The sequence below is a fragment of the Takifugu rubripes genome, chromosome 8 (assembly GCF_901000725.2).
Source record: "Takifugu rubripes chromosome 8, fTakRub1.2, whole genome shotgun sequence".
In the NCBI taxonomy this organism is placed as follows: domain Eukaryota; kingdom Metazoa; phylum Chordata; class Actinopteri; order Tetraodontiformes; family Tetraodontidae; genus Takifugu; species Takifugu rubripes.
Window position 1 is genome coordinate 6,992,741 of NC_042292.1, and position 21,677 is coordinate 7,014,417.

General features: G+C 45.5%; 2 protein-coding genes across 2 annotated transcripts; one reads left to right on the forward strand and one right to left on the reverse strand.

Moving 5' to 3' along the window:
* Positions 1 to 2,703: 2,703 nt before the first annotated feature.
* LOC101077481 (neuronal membrane glycoprotein M6-b-like) lies at positions 2,704 to 17,807 on the forward strand. Its single transcript, XM_003966562.3, has 7 exons — positions 2,704 to 2,861; positions 13,159 to 13,345; positions 13,423 to 13,582; positions 13,862 to 14,030; positions 14,977 to 15,050; positions 15,137 to 15,202; positions 15,565 to 17,807. The coding sequence occupies exons 1-7, from the start codon at positions 2,792 to 2,794 to the stop codon at positions 15,712 to 15,714; spliced, it is 876 nt and encodes a 291-aa protein (XP_003966611.2). The 5' UTR covers positions 2,704 to 2,791; the 3' UTR covers positions 15,715 to 17,807.
* A 719-nt stretch (positions 17,808 to 18,526) lies between these two features.
* LOC101066038 (ras-related protein Rab-9A-like) lies at positions 18,527 to 21,452 on the reverse strand. The gene is made up of 3 exons (XM_003966515.3): positions 21,299 to 21,452; positions 19,998 to 20,083; positions 18,527 to 19,419 (listed from the first exon to the last, which is right to left on the reverse strand). Exon 3 carries the CDS (start codon positions 19,350 to 19,352, stop codon positions 18,747 to 18,749), a length of 606 nt encoding a protein of 201 aa, XP_003966564.1. The 5' UTR covers positions 19,353 to 19,419; positions 19,998 to 20,083; positions 21,299 to 21,452; the 3' UTR covers positions 18,527 to 18,746.
* Between the last annotated feature and the right edge of the window lie 225 nt (positions 21,453 to 21,677).

Here is a 21,677-nt window from a genome sequence, read left to right on the forward strand (position 1 = left end):
AGCAGCAATGACCATTTTCCTCTCCATTTCTCTGTGGGTGTCTGTTTCTGCAGAACCAGTGGCATTTCTGGGGGGGTTGACACCTGACATATGTCCGACATCATAAGTTCCTCAGGCCTGCTCACAGACACGGTTTAAAAAGTGTTATTAAAGTTAAACTCTGCCCCACAATTGTGTCTTTTCACGCACGGATACGGCAAATATGTCGGCTTAGCGACGCGATGACTGTCACCAAATCCGGGGAACTGTGGGCTGAAAAACACTTCCCGGAATCCAAACTTTAAGAGACGTTTGGCCGTATTTGAAGTTGGACATGTTGGCGTTTATGGACCACAGTGGGTGGTTTGGGCATTCGTCCAAGGGCCTGAACGTTACGTGCACATTGTGTGTGTTTGTGTGTGAGAGGTTGATGGTGAAGAGCGAGGAGTGCCAGCGGATGCTGTATCTCATCTTCTGGACAAGTCTTTAATCTGTGTGACCCAGCGAGGGATTATGGGGTTCTGGGAGGAGGAAAGTGGGACTTTAAATGCACCCTTCAAACCTGACACACTTCTTTCATCAACAATGGAGGGCTTTGTGTTAAATACTTCCTATTTGATCTGTACAATTATCGAACAGGATCACAAAAATTCAAATGAGAAAACGATAAATTCCTCCCACGTTCATGTCAGGCAGCTCGACTCAGAGTTTGGGCCGATATCGCAGTGAGAAACATTTTTTACGTGCGGTTTGATCAGACCTTCTGGTGTCTCGCTGTTAGTTTTTCAAAATTCCAGAGCTGAAGCCGACCCGCTTTGATTCCCTGGTCTGGTGTGTCGCGGGTGTGTGTTTCAGCCTTCGGGCTAAAAGGGTCCACCAACTGTCGCGTTTGTCACATTAGCTGCGTTGTTGGAGGACACAAGGGGGGGGGGGGGGGGGGGGGGGGGGGGGGGGGGGGTGTCACCTCAGCCTGCACCGTGTCTATGAGGAAGGTGGGGGTGGGGTGGTCCAGGACTGTTGTGTTGATCTTTTGTCTCAATCGGGGCTGCGCGTGCTCGATTTAAAACCTTATTTAAGAGGATTCACAACAGATGGCCCGCCATTGTTACAGGATGTGTCTATCATTCATACGTGGATCCACAGAACCACAGCAGAAGTCCTCCTGGTGGTCGCTTCTCTGAATAAAGGGGACCACCAGCACCCTTATGCCAGCCAGTCCTCCTCAATTCCTGAACCTGTCTTGACTTCTCATGAGAGAATGAGAAGGAGAATATTCACGGAGCTTGGCTGTTGGGTTTTTAATTGTACTGGGACTGTATTTTATGTGTGACTCATTTGATGCTGCCTGATGCTGATTTGGTGAGAACCAGGAAACTGCATCAAGCAAACGAGGCAGCAAGAACACCATCGATATTCCAGTCTGCTGAATACAGTTAAAGTGATTAGAGGTGCAAAGACACCTAAAGGTCCCTTTAGCTTCTCTGTCCCACTATAACCAGTCCCTTTAGCTTCTCTGTCCCACTGTAACCAGTCCCTTTAGCTTCTCTGTCCCACTGTAACCAGTCCATTTAGCTTCTCTGTCCCACTGTAACCAGTCCCTTTAGCTTCTCTGTCCCACTATAACCAGTCCCTTTAGCTTCTCTGTCCCACTGTAACCAGTCCATTTAGCTTCTCTGTCCCACTGTAACCAGTCCATTTAGCTTCTCTGTCCCACTGTAACCAGTCCCTTTAGCTTCTCTGTCCCACTATAACCAGTCCCTTTAGCTTCTCTGTCCCACTATAACCAGTCCCTTTAGCTTCTCTGTCCCACTATAACCAGTCCATTTAGCTTTTCTGTCCCACTATAACCAGTCCATTTAGCTTCTCTGTCCCACTGTAACCTGTCCATTTAGCTTCTCTGTCCCACTATAACCAGTCCTTTTAGCTTCTCTGTCCCACTGTAACCAGTCCATTTAGCTTCTCTGTCCCACTATAACCAGTCCCTTTAGCTTCTCTGTCCCACTATAACCAGTCCCTTTAGCTTCTCTGTCCCACTATAACCAGTCCATTTAGCTTCTCTCTCCCACTATAACCAGTCCATTTAGCTTCTCTCTCCCACTATAACCAGTCCCTTTAGCTTCTCTCTCCCACTATAACCAGTCCCTTTAGCTTCTCTGTCCCACTGTTTCCCAAGTTCAAACAGCTCTTTGAAGAAGTGGAAATTCTTTCTGTGTTGGTGCTAATTTGATATTTCTTTTGTACCATGTGTGTAGGCGCACGTACATGCATCAGTACATTTCTGCTTTATGATTGAAACAGAATCTGAAAAGTGACATCAGTCATTTTCCCCTCTTATTTCTGTCCCTTCACTCTTCCTTTCCTCGCTGATTTTAATTCACCAGATGGAGAGGGGGCGGTGTGGTTGTGTGTGCGTGAGCGCCTGTGTGTGTTCATGGTTGGTTACCCATGAGTTTGCATATTCTATATATTTACCATCATTTCACAATGTATTTCCCTCCTGTTCAAAGAATATAAAAGAAGGATTTGCAGATGGGTGCAACAATGAAGAGAAAAACACAATTGATCTTCTTTTACTGTGAAATCGCTTTCCTATTTTGAAACTTATCTTTAATGGTGACGGAACTCAGCATGAACAGTAAGGGTGAAAGGTGGGAGGGAGGGATGAAGAGAGAAAGAGAGAGAGAGAGAGAGAGAGAGAGAGAGAGAGAGAGAGAGAGAGAGAGAGAGAGAGAGCATCAAGTCACCAGAACAGGCTCCACCATCAAGACCATAAGGTACCAGTGCCACAGGGAGACTATATAATCCTAAAATAATGGATGGGACAAAGCCTAACATGGACTCCAACGCAGAGGAGAACCAAGACGAAGGACAGGAGAGCAAAGGTACGCCCAGACCGCGTTTTTGTATATTTCTGCGCCTCTCGGGAGACATGCGCGTCTGCGCCAGCCCGAGCGCCCCACTTGGCTTTTGTCTGCGACATCGTAGCGGCGTAATAAACATATTTTAATTGGATTCCTATATTTGAAGATGTTTTTTAAATTAAACACAAAATCAAATTCCGTCTCTCTGCTCCAGACTCCAGAGATCGCGCCAATCCCGCGTGCACCTTATTCAGTATTGTGCGCCTTCAGACGGGTTTGTAGGCAGGCGACAGCGTTGGCGGGCGTGTGGTTTGTCCACCAGATGAATGCCAATTTTCTTCCTTTTTTTTCTTTCTTTTAATTGTGCATTGGCGTCTACATCGCAAGCATTATCGCTGCCACCGTGAGCCGCGCACGGGCTCCGCGGTTGCAGGCTCAGGTGCGGCGGCTCCATGATTGTCACTCCGCCGCAGCCGCTTCGATTATCGTCGATCCTCCCACCGGAGCGTCGCTCTCTTGTCTGTCAGCGATTAGTCAACGCACGGGGGTTGTTTTGTGCGCGGATGCTGTGTCTGCTGCAGAAACTCACAGTCGACGGTGCGCGGATGGACGTGGCTGTCTGTCCCTACCTTTGCGCTCAGGCATGCAGAAGAATTCACGCAGCCTGCGTGAAAATACACTGCCGCCGTTAATACGCGCACGCAAATCAAGTGCGTTTGTATCCAGTCCAGCTGTTGATTCCGAGCTGAATATGTGCGTGAACAGTGTAGGCGTGTCACTGTGCGTTGGAAGAGGGCCATGCACTATGGCCACTATTTCCATTGTGGTTTGACAGTGAAATTGACCCGAGTTAGATGACAGCAGGACGATGAGCCTTACATTGATGGATTTGGGGTGATTTTTTATGTCCTGCATGTAGCAGAGTTGACACCAAAGAGAGAGAAAGATAGAATGTTTGTGTGTGTGTGTGTGTGTGTGTGTGTGTGTGTGTGTGTGTGTGTGTGTGTGTGTGTGTGTGTGTGTGTGTAAAGAGAGAGAGGAGGTAGCTGGAGGGGCTTTACTCACCTCACACCAACACCCAGCATCGTTGCCTCTTCTCAGGTTTTCTGGAGCGTCACCTGTGGAGGTGTCAGAGGCGTCCGTGTGCTTTAAACAAATATCAGCAGCTCCAAAATGAGCAAATTCTCACTAATGTCTCATCTATTGAGGTTAGACATAAGGCTCTCTATAAGAAATGAGGTTACAGTCGACCAGTGCACACCTGTGCAGAAACTGTGGCTCCCTCTGCAATAGCAAGGATGTTAGCATTTAAAGGCAGACGCTTCTTTGCACCCCGCAGCTGCGACCGTCCTGGGTCACAACGTCGCTGACGTAAACACGCAGAAGAGTGGGGTGTCCCTCTCTGGTGATATTTTCAAAAGACATGACATCATCCTCTCATGGGGCATGCTGCCACACACAGGCTGCTGTCCAATCAGAGCCTTTGAGCTCCAACTTCACTATATTTTACGCCCCTCGGGATCCCGAGGCTGCGGGCTGCATGAGGGCGTAAGGAATATTTATACTCCCCGCAATTACCCATCTGTTTTTTAATTTAACTTTTTATCATGGTGCATTTGCGGGTCACCATCAGCGGTTTGGGGTGCTGTTCTCCAGGTGTGATACTGTGCAACTCATTTCCACCCACACCGCTGTGCTGAAAATAACCGGACCGAAGGACGGCTTATTTGATGCTGCAATCATTGGCGTTGACATCTGGAATTTACCCACAAGCTTATAGCATCATTTAAGCAGCTGAAGATTTACTGTCAGAGCAAGAAGCGCAACGGATGTCAAGTAAGGAGATTGGTGTGGAGATTGTGTGCCAGCGTTTCCCCTTCCTTTAAAAACAGGCATGTTTCTGACTCAGAGCACAAGAAGTTTGAGGATAAATATTATAGTTTCCTGCTGCATCACGACGCACATGTGGCAAAATGTTCCAGCTGTGATTCATCTGTGTTTATTAAACCTAGCAAATCGTATAAACGGCCATATAAGCAGCCCTGAGATGAATAATTAGAGAAAATCCATGAGGGGAAAGTAGCAATACAGGAATAACTTGATGATCCAGCGTTCAACACTTGATTTATTGAAACAAGTCCTCTATATCATGCCATGACAACAGGTGTTCCAAAGCTGTATCAGCTAGCCCTGCAACACATTATAAGTCTTATAATGTGCATCAAATGTTTAGGTGTCACTTTGAAGAACAGGTCAGATAGCAGCAAATACATCATATGTCTGTCAAGCCAATTGCTCCTGACTTCCATCATTTTTGCAAAGGGAAATTTGGGCTTTATTATCTGTAGTATAGATGATGCCGTTGGTGTTTGTGGGTTTTTGGCAGATCATCGGATTTTGTCCCATAATTTCTCATCTCTGATGAGTCACAGTGGATGAAGATAAAGACGTGTCATCTACGATCTGAGGAGCAGTTACACCTACTATCTTTTTTTTACCTTTAAGATGACCGAGAGTGCATTGTAAACCTCTGTTGGAGGTGGCTTGTATCCACTCTGTTGTTAATATTAGTTACACACCTTCCGTATATGTGTGCCCTGTCTTGCATTAATTGCTGGTGGCTCATGCCCTTCCCTTAGGATGCTCAGGTCAGAATCATGGTTGTATGTCACTGTTGGGAAGAGTGCAGGTTGTTTTGATCTGTTCCTGCCCATGAAGCGTAAAAAAATTCCAAAACATTCACCACTTTGCTGTGGTGTTTGACTTAAGCAATGCAGGATGTTGACAGGAGGGTAATGCAATGTGGTTTCAGCTAAGGGACAAATTTAAAGAAGTGTCCTCTTCATGCACAGACAGCTGGTCAAATGATTGAAATGATCATTATTAAGCCTTAGCTATTCTTTCCTGGGATGGTGGACTGTTACCCGTGCTCAAGGTGATATTCAGTTTGTGTTGATAATAAACACTGAACATTTCTGTCATGCGCAATATGCCACACTTTAGATAAAAACAAATGAATCCTTCACGGATCACTGTTGTACTGTAAATATTAGGAAAAGGCCGGCACGCGCCGCTTCTGAATTAACTTGTCGGTGTTATTGTACTTAATCCACTTTACAACCCAAATCACACACACTCAATTTTAAATCCTAAAAAGATTCTTTGCCACCATTTTAGCTTTCTCAGAGCAGAAAATGGATGGATTTTAAGGAATAGCCACATCATTTTAAATAGCGTTGCTAATAGCAACGGTGCCTTAAAAACAAAGGCCTTTGTTTGCTTTGTTGATGGGTTCACTTTATATCAAAGATCTTTCCTGATCGGTATGGTGGGGATTTATGCCATCAGTCACTGGGAGAGAATCAGGAACACACCCTGCACAGGTCTGGAGGAAACCCACACGGACACAGGACAAATACACACAGGTCCAGAGGGACTCGAACCTACAGCCTTTGCAATATGAGACACATGGTCGAACTGCTGAACCTGCAGTATTCATGAAAACACTTGATTGTATTCAGCAATACATACTTATGTTCCACTAACCGGATGAATTGTAACATTAATAGAAAAAAAAAGCCTTTTGTTTATACTGTTTTCTCCTCTCCATCTCGTCATACCTCCCCCCCGTTTGCTTATCTGCCTCTCAGCCGCACACATATGCGCACACACTTGGCCTATTCCGCTCTCACCCCGGAGGTGTGTGAGGTAGTGGAAGCATGTGAAAGCCATCACACAGGGCGCACTGTCAGCCTCCATCTGGATGTATATGTGTGTTTGTTTGTTGGTGCGTGCTCACCTATTTGTTTACGTGTCAGTGACCAGGAGAGGTTCAGGGAAACGTCTGTGGTGGTGCTTTCCTTGCACCAAAGGCATATGGGCTATTTTTACCCAAGCACAGTTGCAGACCCTGACACTGTTGTCACATTTATAATTAAAATGTGCTTATTTATTTAGGGCCGATGCAAAGCTTCATCTTTGGCAAACTGGTCGTTATCAGATATGGTAACAGGATGATAGCAGGAACTTACGTGTTGTTGGTGGTTTATTTGTTGTTTTGTTGTAATGACCATTGTGCTGCACACCTCTGGTGCTAATATTTTTTCATGAACCTGTTACATACGGACAGTCCAAGTCACTTTTAAAGAAAAGGTGCATCTGTACTGGTAGCAAGACTGGATAGAGATGTCTCTCAGACATGTTCTTGTCTTTGTTGATAAATGCGGGTCCATACTGAAAGCCAGGTTAGGTTATATTAAAAATCCCTTCACTCTCTAGCACATCTTTTCAAAGCTCTATTTAAGGCAACACTCTGGGGGGCGTGCACATCTACCCACAGACAAGAGGCTTGTCTTCCTGACATTAATGATGTTAAATGAATTGGAGAACATTAGAGGATGTTGACGGAGACAGCAGTCAGAACAATCTGGGTCTGAGGTATTTAAATGAACCCACAGTCTTATAGGAAAGACAGGACAAAGGGAACACAACTGGAGGGGGCAGCCAATCCACCTATCACAGTGATGTAAAGGACACAAGTAGTGTGTAAAAAAACAGAAATTAGTTCAGCATTTTAATTGACCTGTTTAGAATCTTTACTGAAGGACTGGACCTTCAATCAGATGAAAGGCTTTTTTTATCACCGAAGTTTGAGATTTTCACCTCCGTCATGTACAGATGAGTCTGCAGAATATGAATAGCAGCAAGTGGCAGGATGGCACAGCAGGCCCTGTTCCTGACTGATGCCAGCCTCCCCTGGCCGTCCTCCATCACCCACTGATGTCCAAGCTGCTCCTCTCATCCACAGCCCATAAAGCCCTGATGGTGATTAGCACTCGTCATCATTAGCCATGGCTGACATGAATAAAAGACAGGGCCTGGGTGAGGAGTGGGTCACCCCGGGACCGCTACTGCCCACCTAGGTGCTGTTGCTGGCTGCCAGCCAGTTTTTCACCCTTTTGACTGATGATTTCACTGCCCACTTAAGGGTTAGAGGCAAAAGTTTGCATGCTTGTTTTGCCAGTCATTCTTATTTCATGCATCCATGTGTGGATTTATAATCTACCCGCCTTTTGCAGCTACATTTATCTCCAATGTTTAACCCAAACTGTATCCCTGACTGTACCACCTGGCTTAAGTAAGTCTGCCAGTTTAAAGGGGGGGGGGGGGGGGGGGGATCACATCAGTGTGCAGTAGCATTTATTTGTGACTGCACATTAAGTCAGTCCTTGTGTGCACTGGGTTCATCAGCCCCTGAAGCCACCAGAATATGAAACTTCATAATCACATCAGGGGAGGAGGTTAATCTTGCTTTAACAGCTCGAGAATAAGTAGCACCAGCCAAATTGTTTGCATATTCGGCTAGATAGGGGCATTACACAATCCAACAGGCCTAGGGCCATGTTTAGGTGACTTTTAGGATGGCAGCTCAGGACAGGTGATCCTACCTCAAGTATTAGCCAGTTTTCACACTACAAAAGAAATGCCTGCCATTTTAGTTTAGCTTAAGCCGAACACCCTGCAGCACAGCTAATAAACACCATTAATGGTAGTTTACTCGTTGTGTGAAACAGCCTTGAGGGCAAAAACCTAATTATATAATAGCAGGTGATAATATTGTACCACTGCCCCATGAGAAAAATACTGAATAATAGAATACGAAAAACAAATTTCCAGATACAGTAGTCAAAGTTTAAGAATTTCTTTAAAAAGCAGTTGTTTCTCAGTACTTTTTGTCATTTATTTGCTTGATGGAGTGTAATTGGTTGTAACCTGGCCTGACTGAGCGGTGCCTCACACTGCCGGGTGTGATTGGTGCGTCTGGGCTGAGCTGCTGTGCCCACTGTTGGAATTTAACCCAGAACCGACCACATAAACAGAGGCGCAACCGGCGGGATAAAAGTATCGACCAGAAATTGATTCTAGCCTCTGTCACGGTCCATTATGCTCGGCCAGATGTGGCGTTTATAAAGTAGCACATGCTGCCCAGGGTCTGTCACAAACAGATTAGGGTCAGTTATGTCGAAAAATACTCCTGGATCGAAGACAGTGCCAGCAGAGGCGTCATCCTCTTACCTAGCAAACAACAAGGCCCCTCGATCAATGACAGGACACGAGGCGTTTACTGAAAACGTCTGATACGCTAACGTGCTGAACCTCACAACCCAAAACACCCTGAGAAGCTGCAGATGTGATTTGATATTTGTCTTCCCTGGTACAAGCCTTTAGCGACAGTTGTAACTACGCTTTCAGGAAATGCTGCGGCTCGGTTCTGATCTCATCCTCAGTGTGGGTCCAATGTTCTTTAAATGACTTCTATTAAAGCGCAGCGGAGCGTTTTATCCTCTGGCTTGAGTAAAACGACGGAACTGTCCCAGGATGAAGCCGAAGTTACGACTTTTCGTCTGCTGCCATCAAACAGATGGGACTGCTTTTTTAACCCCCCCTCCCCTCCTTGCTCTCTCCTTCATTTCCCCACATCCTTCCTCACCCTCTCCCCCAGCTCTTGTGAAAACCTACCCACAATGCATTGGAAGGAATTCGCCCCATAATGAATACGGCACTTCTAAATTAGAGTACGGCCGTAGGCAGGGACCAGACCGGTCGCTGAAATATTCACAAAGCTTTATTAATGCTGCTATTCCTGGCAGATGAACTGAATGTATGAACAGTTGGCCATAAGCTCGCTGCGCCACTGTTGTTGGGCTTCTAATAGATACGTGCAAGCGTTGATATTCAGGGAGAATGTATGAAACATGCTGGTCAATTGATGCTGCTGCACAGCGCAGCTCTGAAACCTATGCTGGGATGTGGCCTGGCTCTGCTCTGTGGCGTGTGGCGTCTCCTGCAGCCCACCTGCAGACGACCGTCAGGTGGGTCCGGCATCGATGGCTGGTTAAATGTACGGCCGAGACCTAAAACATGAAACTGACTTTAGAATTAATTCAAAAACCACAGATTGATGTTTAGATGTACTAACAAAAACGGAATATATCTGTGTGACTTCCATCTCTCTAGTTTCCCAACCTTTATCACCATTTAGCCCTTCACGTCCATCTACAGCTACGCGAACGTGTGCGCAACGCTGAATTGGGTCGTGGGTAACGTGTTGCCATAGCAACTGCTGTTTGCTGGCCCTCGGGCCAGGAACTGCTTGTTGCTTACACTTTATCAATCGCGCTCTCTCCGTTCCTCCTCGCTTGTTCTTCACCCTCTTCTCTCGTTCTCCCTTTGTTCCTCTGCTCGCTCTATATCGATCTCATGCATCCGGTCTTCGTTCCTCATTTCTGCAGAAAAAAGCGAGATCAGGAATCTGTAATCACAGTCTTGCTTGATTGTCACCCTCAGACGCTAATTGAAAGGAACCAAATGAATTCTTCCTTCAAGCTGCTGCAGAAAACAAAGCTTTGACAGTGGGGAACCTAAAACCTTAATTACAAGCTTTCATCTGTCACACCGCTTGGAAAAAGTCCCTCCAACCTGATGCGACATCATCCGAGATCGTTAAGATAACAATAAGAACCTTATAACTGGAGCGTTGCTTATTGCGCTTTAACTCCAGCTGGACCATTGACGGCGCAGTGTGGCCCGTGCAGTCATATTTCAAAGAAATGAAAAGTTATACTGGCAACACAGGCTGAGGGAAATGCATTGAGCTATAGAAGAGAGGGGGCCCGGCCTGTGTGTCACCTAAACTCTACTCTAATGAACAGCTTATCGATTACTGTTTGGATTGGCTTAAACTGGTCACTCCGACTGCCTGGGTCCCATTAGTGCGCTTTCAAACTAACAGCCACATCCAGAGGCTGCTCAAAGCTTCTTGTTTGCTGTTTTTCCTCTTTTTGAACTGCTAATTCGTCTATGACACTGTGTGGGCTGAGAGGAAGAGACTTTAATGCAGGTTTGTGGTTCAAAGGTGTGAAGTAAAAATAGGCTTCCAGAGAGTTAAAGCTGACTCCTGATTTTCTATTGAAAACGAATTCCGCGACAGTTTTTTCTCCCATCTCAAATCACAGAAATTGCGGCGGATCGTGACACCAAATTACCTGTTGAGCTTGAGCCACTCCGGCCAAACGGCCTGGCAGCGGCTGCTGCGTTGCCCATGAGTCCGTTTGCAGCCCTCACATTCAGCTCAGGATTTTAGAGCCTTATCAGCTCCACCACTCCATCAATGTGATTCCTTCATTAACATTAATAGGATTTGGATCTATTATGCAACAAGACTCCACTTGGTTACACAACACAGATTCTTCCACAGTAGCAGTGGCACACTTTTGGAGAAGTGGTGCTCACATTTGAAGCTCGGGGTGTTCATTTACTCTCCATGTGGTGGATCTAAATGGTCACATATCACTTGAGCCTGAGGTGAACCTCAACAACCGGGAGACCATTTTAGAAACGTCCCTTCACCTTCCTCCTTACAGCCATGTGAGCATCTCTGAATATGCAAATATCCTCCCACCCATAGTTCTACCCACCTCCCTGCTGCTCGTCTCAGAACTCGAGGACTCTTTGCAGCAGTGAGCCCTGAAGAAAGCTCCCCAGAAGAAATACAATGAGCCCATGAAGGCTAAACCTGCAGCTACAGCAGAGACCTGGGCCGTATTTCCCCCTCATCGTGACCAGAGAAAAGTCCCCATCATGCTGGTAAAATTATCGCAGGTTTTTTTTTTCCCTCAGTGAACTGAAACCCGATTCTCGTGAAAGTTCTAAGTGGTGCCAAACAGTTTCTCCCGAGGGCGACGTTAGCTTGGATTCCCCATCCGTCAGTCTGAGGTCTCAGTCTGGTTCTCTCATCTGACCAAGGAGATCGATTAGAATGAGCGTGGACGTCCATTAGCGCAGGTCTGATGTGTGCTCAGCCTTTACAAACAGAAATGTGTAGATTCAACACATTCTGAACATGCTCCAATTGGCAGATGCAACCTGTCATAAATTTACTTCCCAGCTGCCAATTGGAGCATGTTGTCATGGAAACAGAAAAGTGGCACACAAGACAGTTCATTTAGATCGTCCCTTTTTTCAACAGTAAGTTTCCCCTTTGCTGGAGGAGCTATTTTTACCGGCTGTTATATAAGATGGGACTCTTGTGTGCAACACAATGTGTTATTTCCTCGGCTTTCTCATTGCTCTTTATCCTCCTGACCATGATGGCAGCAGAAAGCATGCACCAACAATCAATCCCGCGCAGCGCATGAATCCCAAATCACTCTTCACTCGCTTGCCGCCTTCAATGGACAACAAATTTTGCTAATTTATCAAGATTCCACCAGCACGAACGCACATTGATCACCATTCTGCGACCCTATTATCGCCCTTATCTTGGGCATAAACCAAGCTGCACAGCACCATCTAGCACCAGAGACGTCTCAGTATTTTATAAGATATATCACTTAAATATTACCTCTGTGGTGCCTGGGTGAAGACATAAGTTATTTATTCCATCTGGAACCAGTAGAAAGGCTTGTGAATGGACAAAAGGGAGATGGAATATATTTTTGAGCGGGTGATGGGTGTGCAGTGCAGTTTCCATGTAATATTCAGCACTCGCCAACTGAGCTCAAAGTGAAGGAACGCCAACTGTGGAAGATGCTCTGATTAGGTGCACGACACGCCTGACAGGCCAGCGCGTATCTTGTAGAGGCGAACAGACAAGGGTGTCCGCACGAGCCTCCGCTGTTAAACGGCAGTGGACAAAAGGCGGCTGGGAGTTGCACCGAGTTTCACCAGGGCTGATCCAAGGAAGGAAAATTGTGGTCCACATTCACTCGGCAGCCACTTTCGTCCCCTTCAGGCATGTTAGCATCCAGGAACATAAAATCTAATATTTATATGATTGCTTTTTATAGAATGCAGTCAACTCTATCTGTTATTTGTTGTGGTTTTTGTTGATTTAGCGGCCTATAAATATTGATGTGGGTCCCTCTCCATGGAATGTTTTCATCTTTCTACAGGGGCCCAGAATAGAAAATCGATCATTTAGACATTGGTCAGCCATGATTGCTGAGGTATAAAAGCAGAACTTTAAATTCCACTTCATATTTCTGAATACTTTTGGATGCAATCTCGGAATAGTCTACTTTATTCTGGGTCACCACTGACAGGTGTGGAAGCCCTTGTCCTCACCACTAGATGGCAACAAATCTCCCTATAAAGATTTGTGCTGATTCTTCAGACATAACTGACTTTTGCCACTGATTTCTGCCAATGCAAACTCTTTTCTGAGCGAGTCACTGGTTTCCACAGCAGTAAAACAATATGGCAACAGTTGAACTGAAGGTGACCGCAACTGTACGACCTTCGTCATCTTCCTCTGCAGGATGTTTCGAGTGTTGCATCAAGTGTCTGGGCGGGGTGCCCTACGCTTCCCTGGTGGCGACCATCCTCTGCTTCTCGGGTGTGGCCCTTTTCTGCGGCTGTGGCCATGTGGCATTGACCGGCACCCTCACGATGCTGGAGAACCACTTCTCCAGGGTCACCAGTGACCACGCCACCCTCGCCCTGGTGTAAGTTCAAGGGACACGGTCTGAGTAACACACAGCTCCAAGAAAACGACAATTCAGATTTGTTTGCTTGTGTCCAGGATCCAGATCTTTCAGTACATCATCTACGGCATTGCCTCCTTCTTCTTTGTATACGCCATCATCCTTCTGGCTGAGGGCTTTTACACCACCAGCGCCATCAAGAAGGAGCTGCAGAGTGACTTCAAGACCACCGTCTGTGGACGCTGCATCACTGCTTTCGTACGTGAACAGAACTGGCTAAAGTCTCCGATTCATGTTAAATGAAGGGAAAATGTTAACTTTCCAAGTCAGTGGTGTAAGTTCTCGTGACCGCATCCACTGGCACATACAGAGAGATGATAAACACACACACACACACTCATAATCTCGCCTGAAGCCTGGAGGGGAACTCTGGCACAGTTCATCCTTTCCAGCCTGATTACCCTGCAGATGTCCAGTAACATTAATTGAAGCACTAAACTCTCAACATTTTCCCGTCACCTTTGTCCTCTCCTGCAGTTCATGTTCCTGACCTACATCCTCGCTCTCACCTTCATCGCCATCTTCGTCTTCACAGCGGTACCCGTTTTCCTCTTCTTCAACATGTGGACCACCTGTGCAGCCATGAGATCCCCTGACGCCAACATCACCTCTCCTGACTCCATCTGTGTGGACGTCAGGCAGTACGGTGAGTTATCACTGTCCATTCCCGCAACAATGATGTCATACTAACCCAGAAAAATATCAGAAACGTTTTTTTTTATCTTTGCTAATGAAGCGATTCTTTCAAATCGGCTCACACATTAGCGTGCCACCCCGGCCCCTTTTCCAGGGTAATTTAACTTAAAGTTGAACCAAAAATGGTCAGACTGCACGCTGAGCTTTCATGTTATCAAGGGTGTGATCCAAAAACATTTCTTTTTGCTTTGACATGATTAAAATTGGTACACAACTATTTTTCATGGCGACATCATTTGACATCATCTGGGTGAAGCTGTTCAAATATGAACACCACCTTCAAACATCAGCAAACGGATCTAAAAAAAAAATAAAAAAAAGAATTCTTGAAATCCTGATTGAATCTCAGTGAAAATCCACCTTCCTGCAGTATTAGAGTGCAGTAACACTCGATTGTGATTGCTTATCTGGTTATCTGTTTGATGGCCTAATGTACAGTATGTGACCCACATTTGAGGAACAGCTGGCCCGATAGCAAAGCAGGATGAGGACCGCATAATGCTTCATTTGGCAGCTGTGCTATACCGCACAGAAATATTAACCCCAATTACTGGCACATATCAAATTATCCTCAGAATTTCAGGACAAGTAACCGCTAATGCTAATCATATTTACAATGATACTATTAATTATGATTGGGAGATGCTCTTGCAAGCGTGGTTTTAAACAATCATTCTTGTAGTAAAATGAATTTAAATGACCCATATTTTTCAATAGGAGAGGCAGCAGCAGCAGCAGCAGCAGCAGCAGCAGCAGCAGCCCCGTTTCCTTTAATCTTTATCCGAGCCTAATTCATAATGCCTTCAATCATACAGTCTCGGGGGAGGAAAAAGCTTCTTGTCTCCGATGAGAAAGGGGTGGCAGCCCTGTAATGTTTCATCTCTCTGATCCTGTAGGTATTATTCCCTGGAATGCCACACCGGGCAAAGCTTGCGGGGCCACACTGGGAGACATCTGTAACACCAGCGAGGTGAGAGCCCGCCGCCCCGACCCTTTTCTATCTGCTTTAATCTCCGCCTGCGCCTCCTCGCTTACATCCCCCCTTCTCATCCGCAGTTCTACCTGTCCTACCATCTCTACATCGTTGCGCTCGCCGGCGCCGGCGCCACCGTCATCGCCCTGGTAAGTTTCTGGCCATCCCGCTGATGATGAGTTACTCATATGCACGTTGCTATGGCACTATTTCAGTTGCCGTAGCAACCCCGTCTCTGATGGTCTTACATCGGGCAGGTTGGAAAGCGGGCCTGCAGGCTGCTGCGTATGTGCAGAACAGGGTCAGTGTTTTACTCAGCTGTGTAGGCGGACTGATTCGCAGTGTGTCCACAGAGATTCTAAAAACAGCACTCAGCATTTCTGCAGGAGTAGTGCCGGGTCACATGACCGCACAGTTTCCAGCCAACTACTACAGATAGGAGGAACCGACATCGAGCGGTGTCAAATGATGTGAAACTGAAATGGAACTTGTTCGCATCTCCATTCTCCAGATCCACTATCTGATGATCTTGTCAGCCAACTGGGCCTACCTGAAGAGTGCCGCCTCCACGCACGATTACCAGGACATCAAGACCAAGGACGACCAGGATTTGGAGGCTGAGGCGCGGTCCAAGGAGGGCCAGAACTCCTCCTACTCATAAGGACAAACTGCCCCTCTGCAACCACCCATCACCTCCGCACGTCAGCCGCCATCCCTTCCGACACCAAGCAACCCCCCCACCCCCCCACCTGCTGTTAAAACCCCCCACCTCGGTCATGTTTGATAGTCCCACAGCTTCCCCATTCTCCATCCTCTTCCTGTCCACAAAGAGCTGCGGGGAAGAGAATAGAGGATGAGGAGAAGCGGCAGGCCCGAACGGAGGCAGATGCTTCAGAACCTGAGAGATCGTCCCGCGCAGGTCGAGCTCAGGTACGACCCAGCGGTTCGGAAGTGTCTCCTCCTACGTGCTGTTGGGCGGTGACCCATGAAACGTGGCCCGGCTGTGATGGCTTCGCGCCCTGAGCCAGTACAGCCTGTCGACACAACTGCACACACACACACACAAAAATCCAAAACATACAAATTGTCACTGTCAGCCACAACCGCAGTGACTCAACTTCCCTGTTTTTTGGTGTTTTATATGCATATATATATGAACATGAATATATTGTGCGAATGTGTACAAATGTTTTTTTAAGTATGCCAGGAACTCTTTTGATCTTTCTTCTTCCTTATATTTTCTCTCATGGATCCCCGTCCCCTTTAACTTTGTTCTCCATTTGAAACTTTCTGTTGTTGATACTCAATTTATGGTTGCACTGCAGCAAAGTTGGGAGAATGAAAATTCCTCGTGCCCAGTTTTTCTTAATATGACTCAAATAATGTGGTATCTCATAGAATTCTGTGCATTCACACAATTAGAATTTATTTATCCATTTCAAGCTTAGTGGCGCTGCACTGAAAGCTGATGGGCTGCTGGCGTTAGCTTAGCATTTAATTAGTGTAACCGGAGGCAGTTGCAGTTTTGGTTTATTCCTTTTACCCCTAGCATGCTTATTCGCTAAAATGTGTTCATATCTTCAAAGTGACACACTGCAGATATCACGGTGAAAACTTGATTTTAGCTACTCTTCCAAAGCCCCAGCTCACATTTGATGGGCTGGCGTTTCACCTGTAAATAGCTGAATCAGCCAAATTGACCCAAACGTCCGAAAAGGGATAAAACACTCATTGTGTTGCCATGCTTTGATTTTATTTTGCCCCCCCCCCCCGCCCAGATAGATGTACTTATACCCTTTGAGATATGTGTTTAGCACTCAATTACTAGTTCTGCATTTGATATAATAATTACAATGTTGTGAGAGGGATGCAGTGCAGTCATGGTATGATTTGATGGCTTGAGGTGCTTGTGACATTATACATTTTAAAATGTGGAAGAAAATAAGCTGGAATTGTGGTTTCTTTACTTTTAAGCAGCTAAGTTTAGTTCTTTCTTCTTGTGATTCCGTAATGATGAATTTATTGAACCCATTTGTGCATTTTTTTTTCAGCCAAACGACTCGTCCACATCTGAGACGAGGACAAAAAAAAGCTCACTGTTTTTGTTTCACTTGTGATGCCTCATGATGAGCCTCAGAGACTGTTTACACTCTGGATAAAACAAGTCAGGAATTTTCATACATTGATTTTATAATCAGATCTTCTTTAATAATCATGAGCTATATCCTATATCGACCGCCACTGGTTATTTTAACCTTAAAAAAAGAGAAAAAAAACGAGGAAAAACACTGAAGACAAAAAAACCCTTTTGAATTGTAACCAAACAAAGCATGTCAGTATCGTCCATGTGTGCAGCTGTCTATTCTGTATAAAAAAGGACTATATTGCCATGTGTGTTATGTTGATAGATATACGTGCTTTGCCTACAGGCTGCTGTAAAGGCAAACTTTCTTATAAGGCGATACTTGTCAGGGTGTTGTTGTTTCCTCGTTATTTGCATGAAGGAGACATGAATATGTCAGTTTTTTCAGGTGATGTGTAGTCAATTGTACTGACAGTTATGGTAGGCGGTGTTTGCCCCCTCCTCCACCCCCTTTTCTAAAGAAAATTCCATTGTACTTTGATGGCATTGTAGTCCCTGTAGTTGTTTTCATTATGGTTTTATTTTTTAAGTTGGAAGTAGTTCTACTGCTCCTATATAGTGATGATTTTTGTAACCTTCTCTAGTAAAACCGATATTTTTTATGATCGTGACACTGTTGCATCCCGCCTCGTCCTTTTTGTTTGGGTCTCTGTATTGCACATTTATCCTGTTTGTGTTAGAAAACCTTAGCAGATTAATTAATTTTGTAACAGGAACACAGGGACTAGCAATAATGTCACTCAAGATTCTCTTTCAATCAGCTCAAACAGCACTGATGCTTTGACCATTTGACCTCACTGGACAGAATGAAAATAACAGCAAGTAATAATTACACCCGTCTACCTATGAAATCACGTCATTATAGCTGAACTTTCCAAACTCAACCTGTTCAACGTTATTTACTGACAACACCTGCAGAGGGCTGTAGAATCTATTGCAACCTGTAACTCATAAAAGCTTTGCACGTGGGCGCCCCCGTGCGGACAAAAACGATAGGACGCCTTCTTGCACAAGACTCCATTTAACACCAAAAATACCAAATCCCTATCGGAAAAGCTCTTTCAATATTTCTATGAAATGTAAAGTCAATTGTTTAGTATTTTCCTCAACCTTCACAGAAGGTTTGTGCAAACTCAGAATCCCATTTCTACGGAATAGTAGTTGTGGAGCATCGGCTTGATGCAACTTCTGCTTTTTGGGGCAGAAAATAACATCATGACTCCTTTTGTGGCTTCGGAAAAAAATTGCTGCATAAGTGATGTCAAAACATGCAACTGTGCTCCGAACTGTGGCAAAATCAATACTGTTGAAAACAGAAACAAATACATGGTGCATAAGAGAGAACAGCAATTTTATTGTTTTTTTTGTGTGTTCTTTGAATTTTATGAACCCATTTTATGTAGTTTTATATTGTGTGGTGTGAGGGGCAATAGTTGGCACATAACAGTCTGAATAAAAAGATTGTATTTGTTTAGAAATGTTAAACCGGACCAAACCGAGAATACGGTAACTACTGTCGGCAGCGTGTGAGCTGGAATCACCCTGAAGGCTCAGCAGCAGCTCGTATTCTGGTGCGCCTTCTTCTTCAGATCCACCATGTTTGTCTGGATAAGGTGATCCGCTCTGTCATCCAGAGCCAGAATGCGACGTACCGCTTCCTCGAAAGCGGATGCTACATTTGTAGCATCTTTAGCGCTAGTCTCAAAGTACGGACACCCGCCATTCTCACGGCACCACTTCTGCACGTCCTCCCCCGTCACCTGCCTCTCGGGCACGTCCACTTTGTTGCCCAGCAAGACAAACGGGAAATTGTCAGGGTCTTTGATGTCAGCGTAATATGTGAACTCTTTCTTCCAGTTAGCCAGGTTGCGAAAACTCTGTCCGTCATCCAGGCTGAAGGTGAGCAGGCAGCAGTCGGAGCCGCGGTAAAACGGTGTGCGGAGGCTGCGGAAGCGTTCCTGACCCGCCGTGTCCCAAATCTGCAGCGTGACCTGCTGGCCGTCCACCTCCAGCTCCTTGTTGAGGAACTCCACGCCAATGGTGTGGAAGAGGTGCGAGTCAAACTTGTTGGTTACATAGCGGTTCATGAGGGAGGATTTGCCCACGCCGCCGTCGCCCAGAAGGATGACCTTCACCAGAGCAGACTTGGACATCATGGCTGCGGTCAACGAGGCCGGGGGAAAATTTGCTACTGAGACGGGATGTTTCAGGATGCGGATTCACCTGAGCAGCACAAAAATGTCATCTTAGCATTACAAAACAGGGGAATAAGGATAACATTTAATGATACGAAGCAGGTGTAGGACGACTGAAACAAGGACTACTTTTGGTCTCTGGAGTTAATCTAGGAAATATCCGTGCGTTGAGCTGGAGTTCTTTAGATCTTAAACGTGTCTTTGACCAAGTAGAAACTGCAATAGTGTTGATTTAGGATCCTTTAAGTTGTGTTGAAGAAGCTGCAGGCAACTGTGGTTGTCAGCTGTGAGAAGTTGTTCTCACCAGAACAGCCCCGAAAGGCAAACTATAATTTAACAATTTACATGTTGAACGGATAAAGTTGGACTCGTGTTGAGATAAGTAGAAAAGTCTTCCCTATAAGCTTTCACCTAAACTTCCTGTAAACTCTTCGCGCCATTGTTGTTTCCTCAGACTAAAAGCAGAGCTGATTGAAGTCAGTAGCTGCACTAATCCTATTAAATAATCTGCTCATTAATAAACTTCCTACATGTTTTATGTGTGGAATAACCCCCGCTGCTGTGGGTCATGAGGACCCTGATCACAGGACTGGTGAGTCAACTAACCTCGGACTGGATCCAACTCGGTGAGAGCCAACAAACCAGAGCTCAAGCTCACTGTTCTGCGTACACAGCTGCCATTTTTGTCAAATCTGCAGGACAAAGAGACAGCAAGTATTAAACTTTGCATCAGCGGCCACGGGAGGCCGCCCTCCCAGACTCAGCTGCAAAAAACCCAAGGATTTAGGCAGAAATTTAATCACGTACCACACACTCGCATGCTTAGCATACCGGGTTAGACTAAATGACAGTCATTCCACCCACATACCAGAGCAAATCTGCGAGGAAAGCAGCAAATCTCACCAAAGGGGTGGTTTGAACGATGAGGAGCTTTGTGTATTGTCACAGTTAAAAGACAAACACAAACATAAATGTGTTCCAGGCACACTGACCACAAACTAGTTTTACGCCAGCTTTATTAAAAAATGGAGGGGTGTGATTATCCACAAATCTCATCAATAACACTGCTGCATTGGCAATAACTCATCACGGTCGTTAATATAACGGCTGTTTTATTGTTATTGATGTCAATACATGTGCAACGCTGATTTTGAACAGTGCTCTCAACATTATTTAAAGTTAAAATAACATTTTTTTAAAAAAAGAAAGTGCCAAGTCAAGTCCTGGTCAAGTCAGTCTTATCACTCTATGGTAATAACGCATTAATAACGGAATTGTCAGGTTAACAGCTGCCTAATTTGTATTTTACTGTCAGGTGTGGATGTAAGATGTTTCTCCGCTGCTTTACATGTCATCTGATAGCACTACAGACAGACATGCAGACATGCAGACAGACATGCAGACAGACAGACAGACATGCAGACAGACAGACAGACATGCAGACAGACATGCAGACAGATAGACATGCAGACAGACAGACATGCAGACAGATAGACATGCAGACAGACAGACAGAAACATTGGATTCTGTGCTGCAGTGGCAAATGCGTTTTTCATGTTTTCAACAGGTTCCCCTTGTTGTGACATGACACAAACTATGAAATCAAGTCGATGGGCATAAAAGTTTCAATATGCTAGCTAATAACTTTTTTATATGACGATTTAAGTCGAAAATTAGTTTCCCCTTCAGATTAGTAAACCATGTTTTGGACGCAGTGAGGGAAAGTTACGAGCTGTTTTCAAGAAAATAAAAACCTCCGTAATATTCTTGTCCGATAATTGAAACGGGGCTCTGAGCACGCGAACAAAACTTCAAACGACTTTAAAACGACTAAAAAAAAAGAGAGAGAGAGAAAAGAAAAGGTCAGACACTGGAAAGGTGCTGACTTTTAAACTCCGCGGGGTTACCTGTGGGTGCGGTGGTCACGGCGCGGCTCCTGTGGCGGCTCTCCCCGCATCCATGAGCGGGAACGCGCCGCAGTCGGCTGCTGACATGGCGCCGGGGATGCCCGCAGCTGTCCGGCCCCCGGCGGCTGATGACGCTCACATGACCCGGGAAGGACACGCCCCCTCCCGTCATGCGCTCCCCTCACACCGCTGCCTGACACGGTTCCGTTACATCTTTAAGCTTTACGCTTTAAAGTTACGCATCGCGTGTTTGTGCGTGATTTACTGTGTTTTTGAAGATTTATTTTCCTTCCTTTGTACGACAAGAATTGTACTTGTATAAGAAAAAATAGATTTTACACCACTACATTCATACATATAATTTATTTCTGGTTCTGCA

What these genes read in the sequence shown, in the direction of transcription:
- LOC101066038 (XM_003966515.3), bottom strand. Translation starts at nt 19,352, where the DNA reads ATGATGTCCAAGTCTGCTCTGGTGAAGGTCATCCTTCTGGGCGACGGC.
- LOC101077481 (XM_003966562.3), top strand. Translation starts at nt 2,792, where the DNA reads ATGGATGGGACAAAGCCTAACATGGACTCCAACGCAGAGGAGAACCAA. An exon ending in CACGCCACCCTCGCCCTGGT is followed by an intron (nt 13,346 to 13,422) that starts GTAAGTTCAAGG and finishes GCTTGTGTCCAG; the next exon opens with GATCCAGATCTTTCAGTACA. An exon ending in ACATCTGTAACACCAGCGAG is followed by an intron (nt 15,051 to 15,136) that starts GTGAGAGCCCGC and finishes TCTCATCCGCAG; the next exon opens with TTCTACCTGTCCTACCATCT.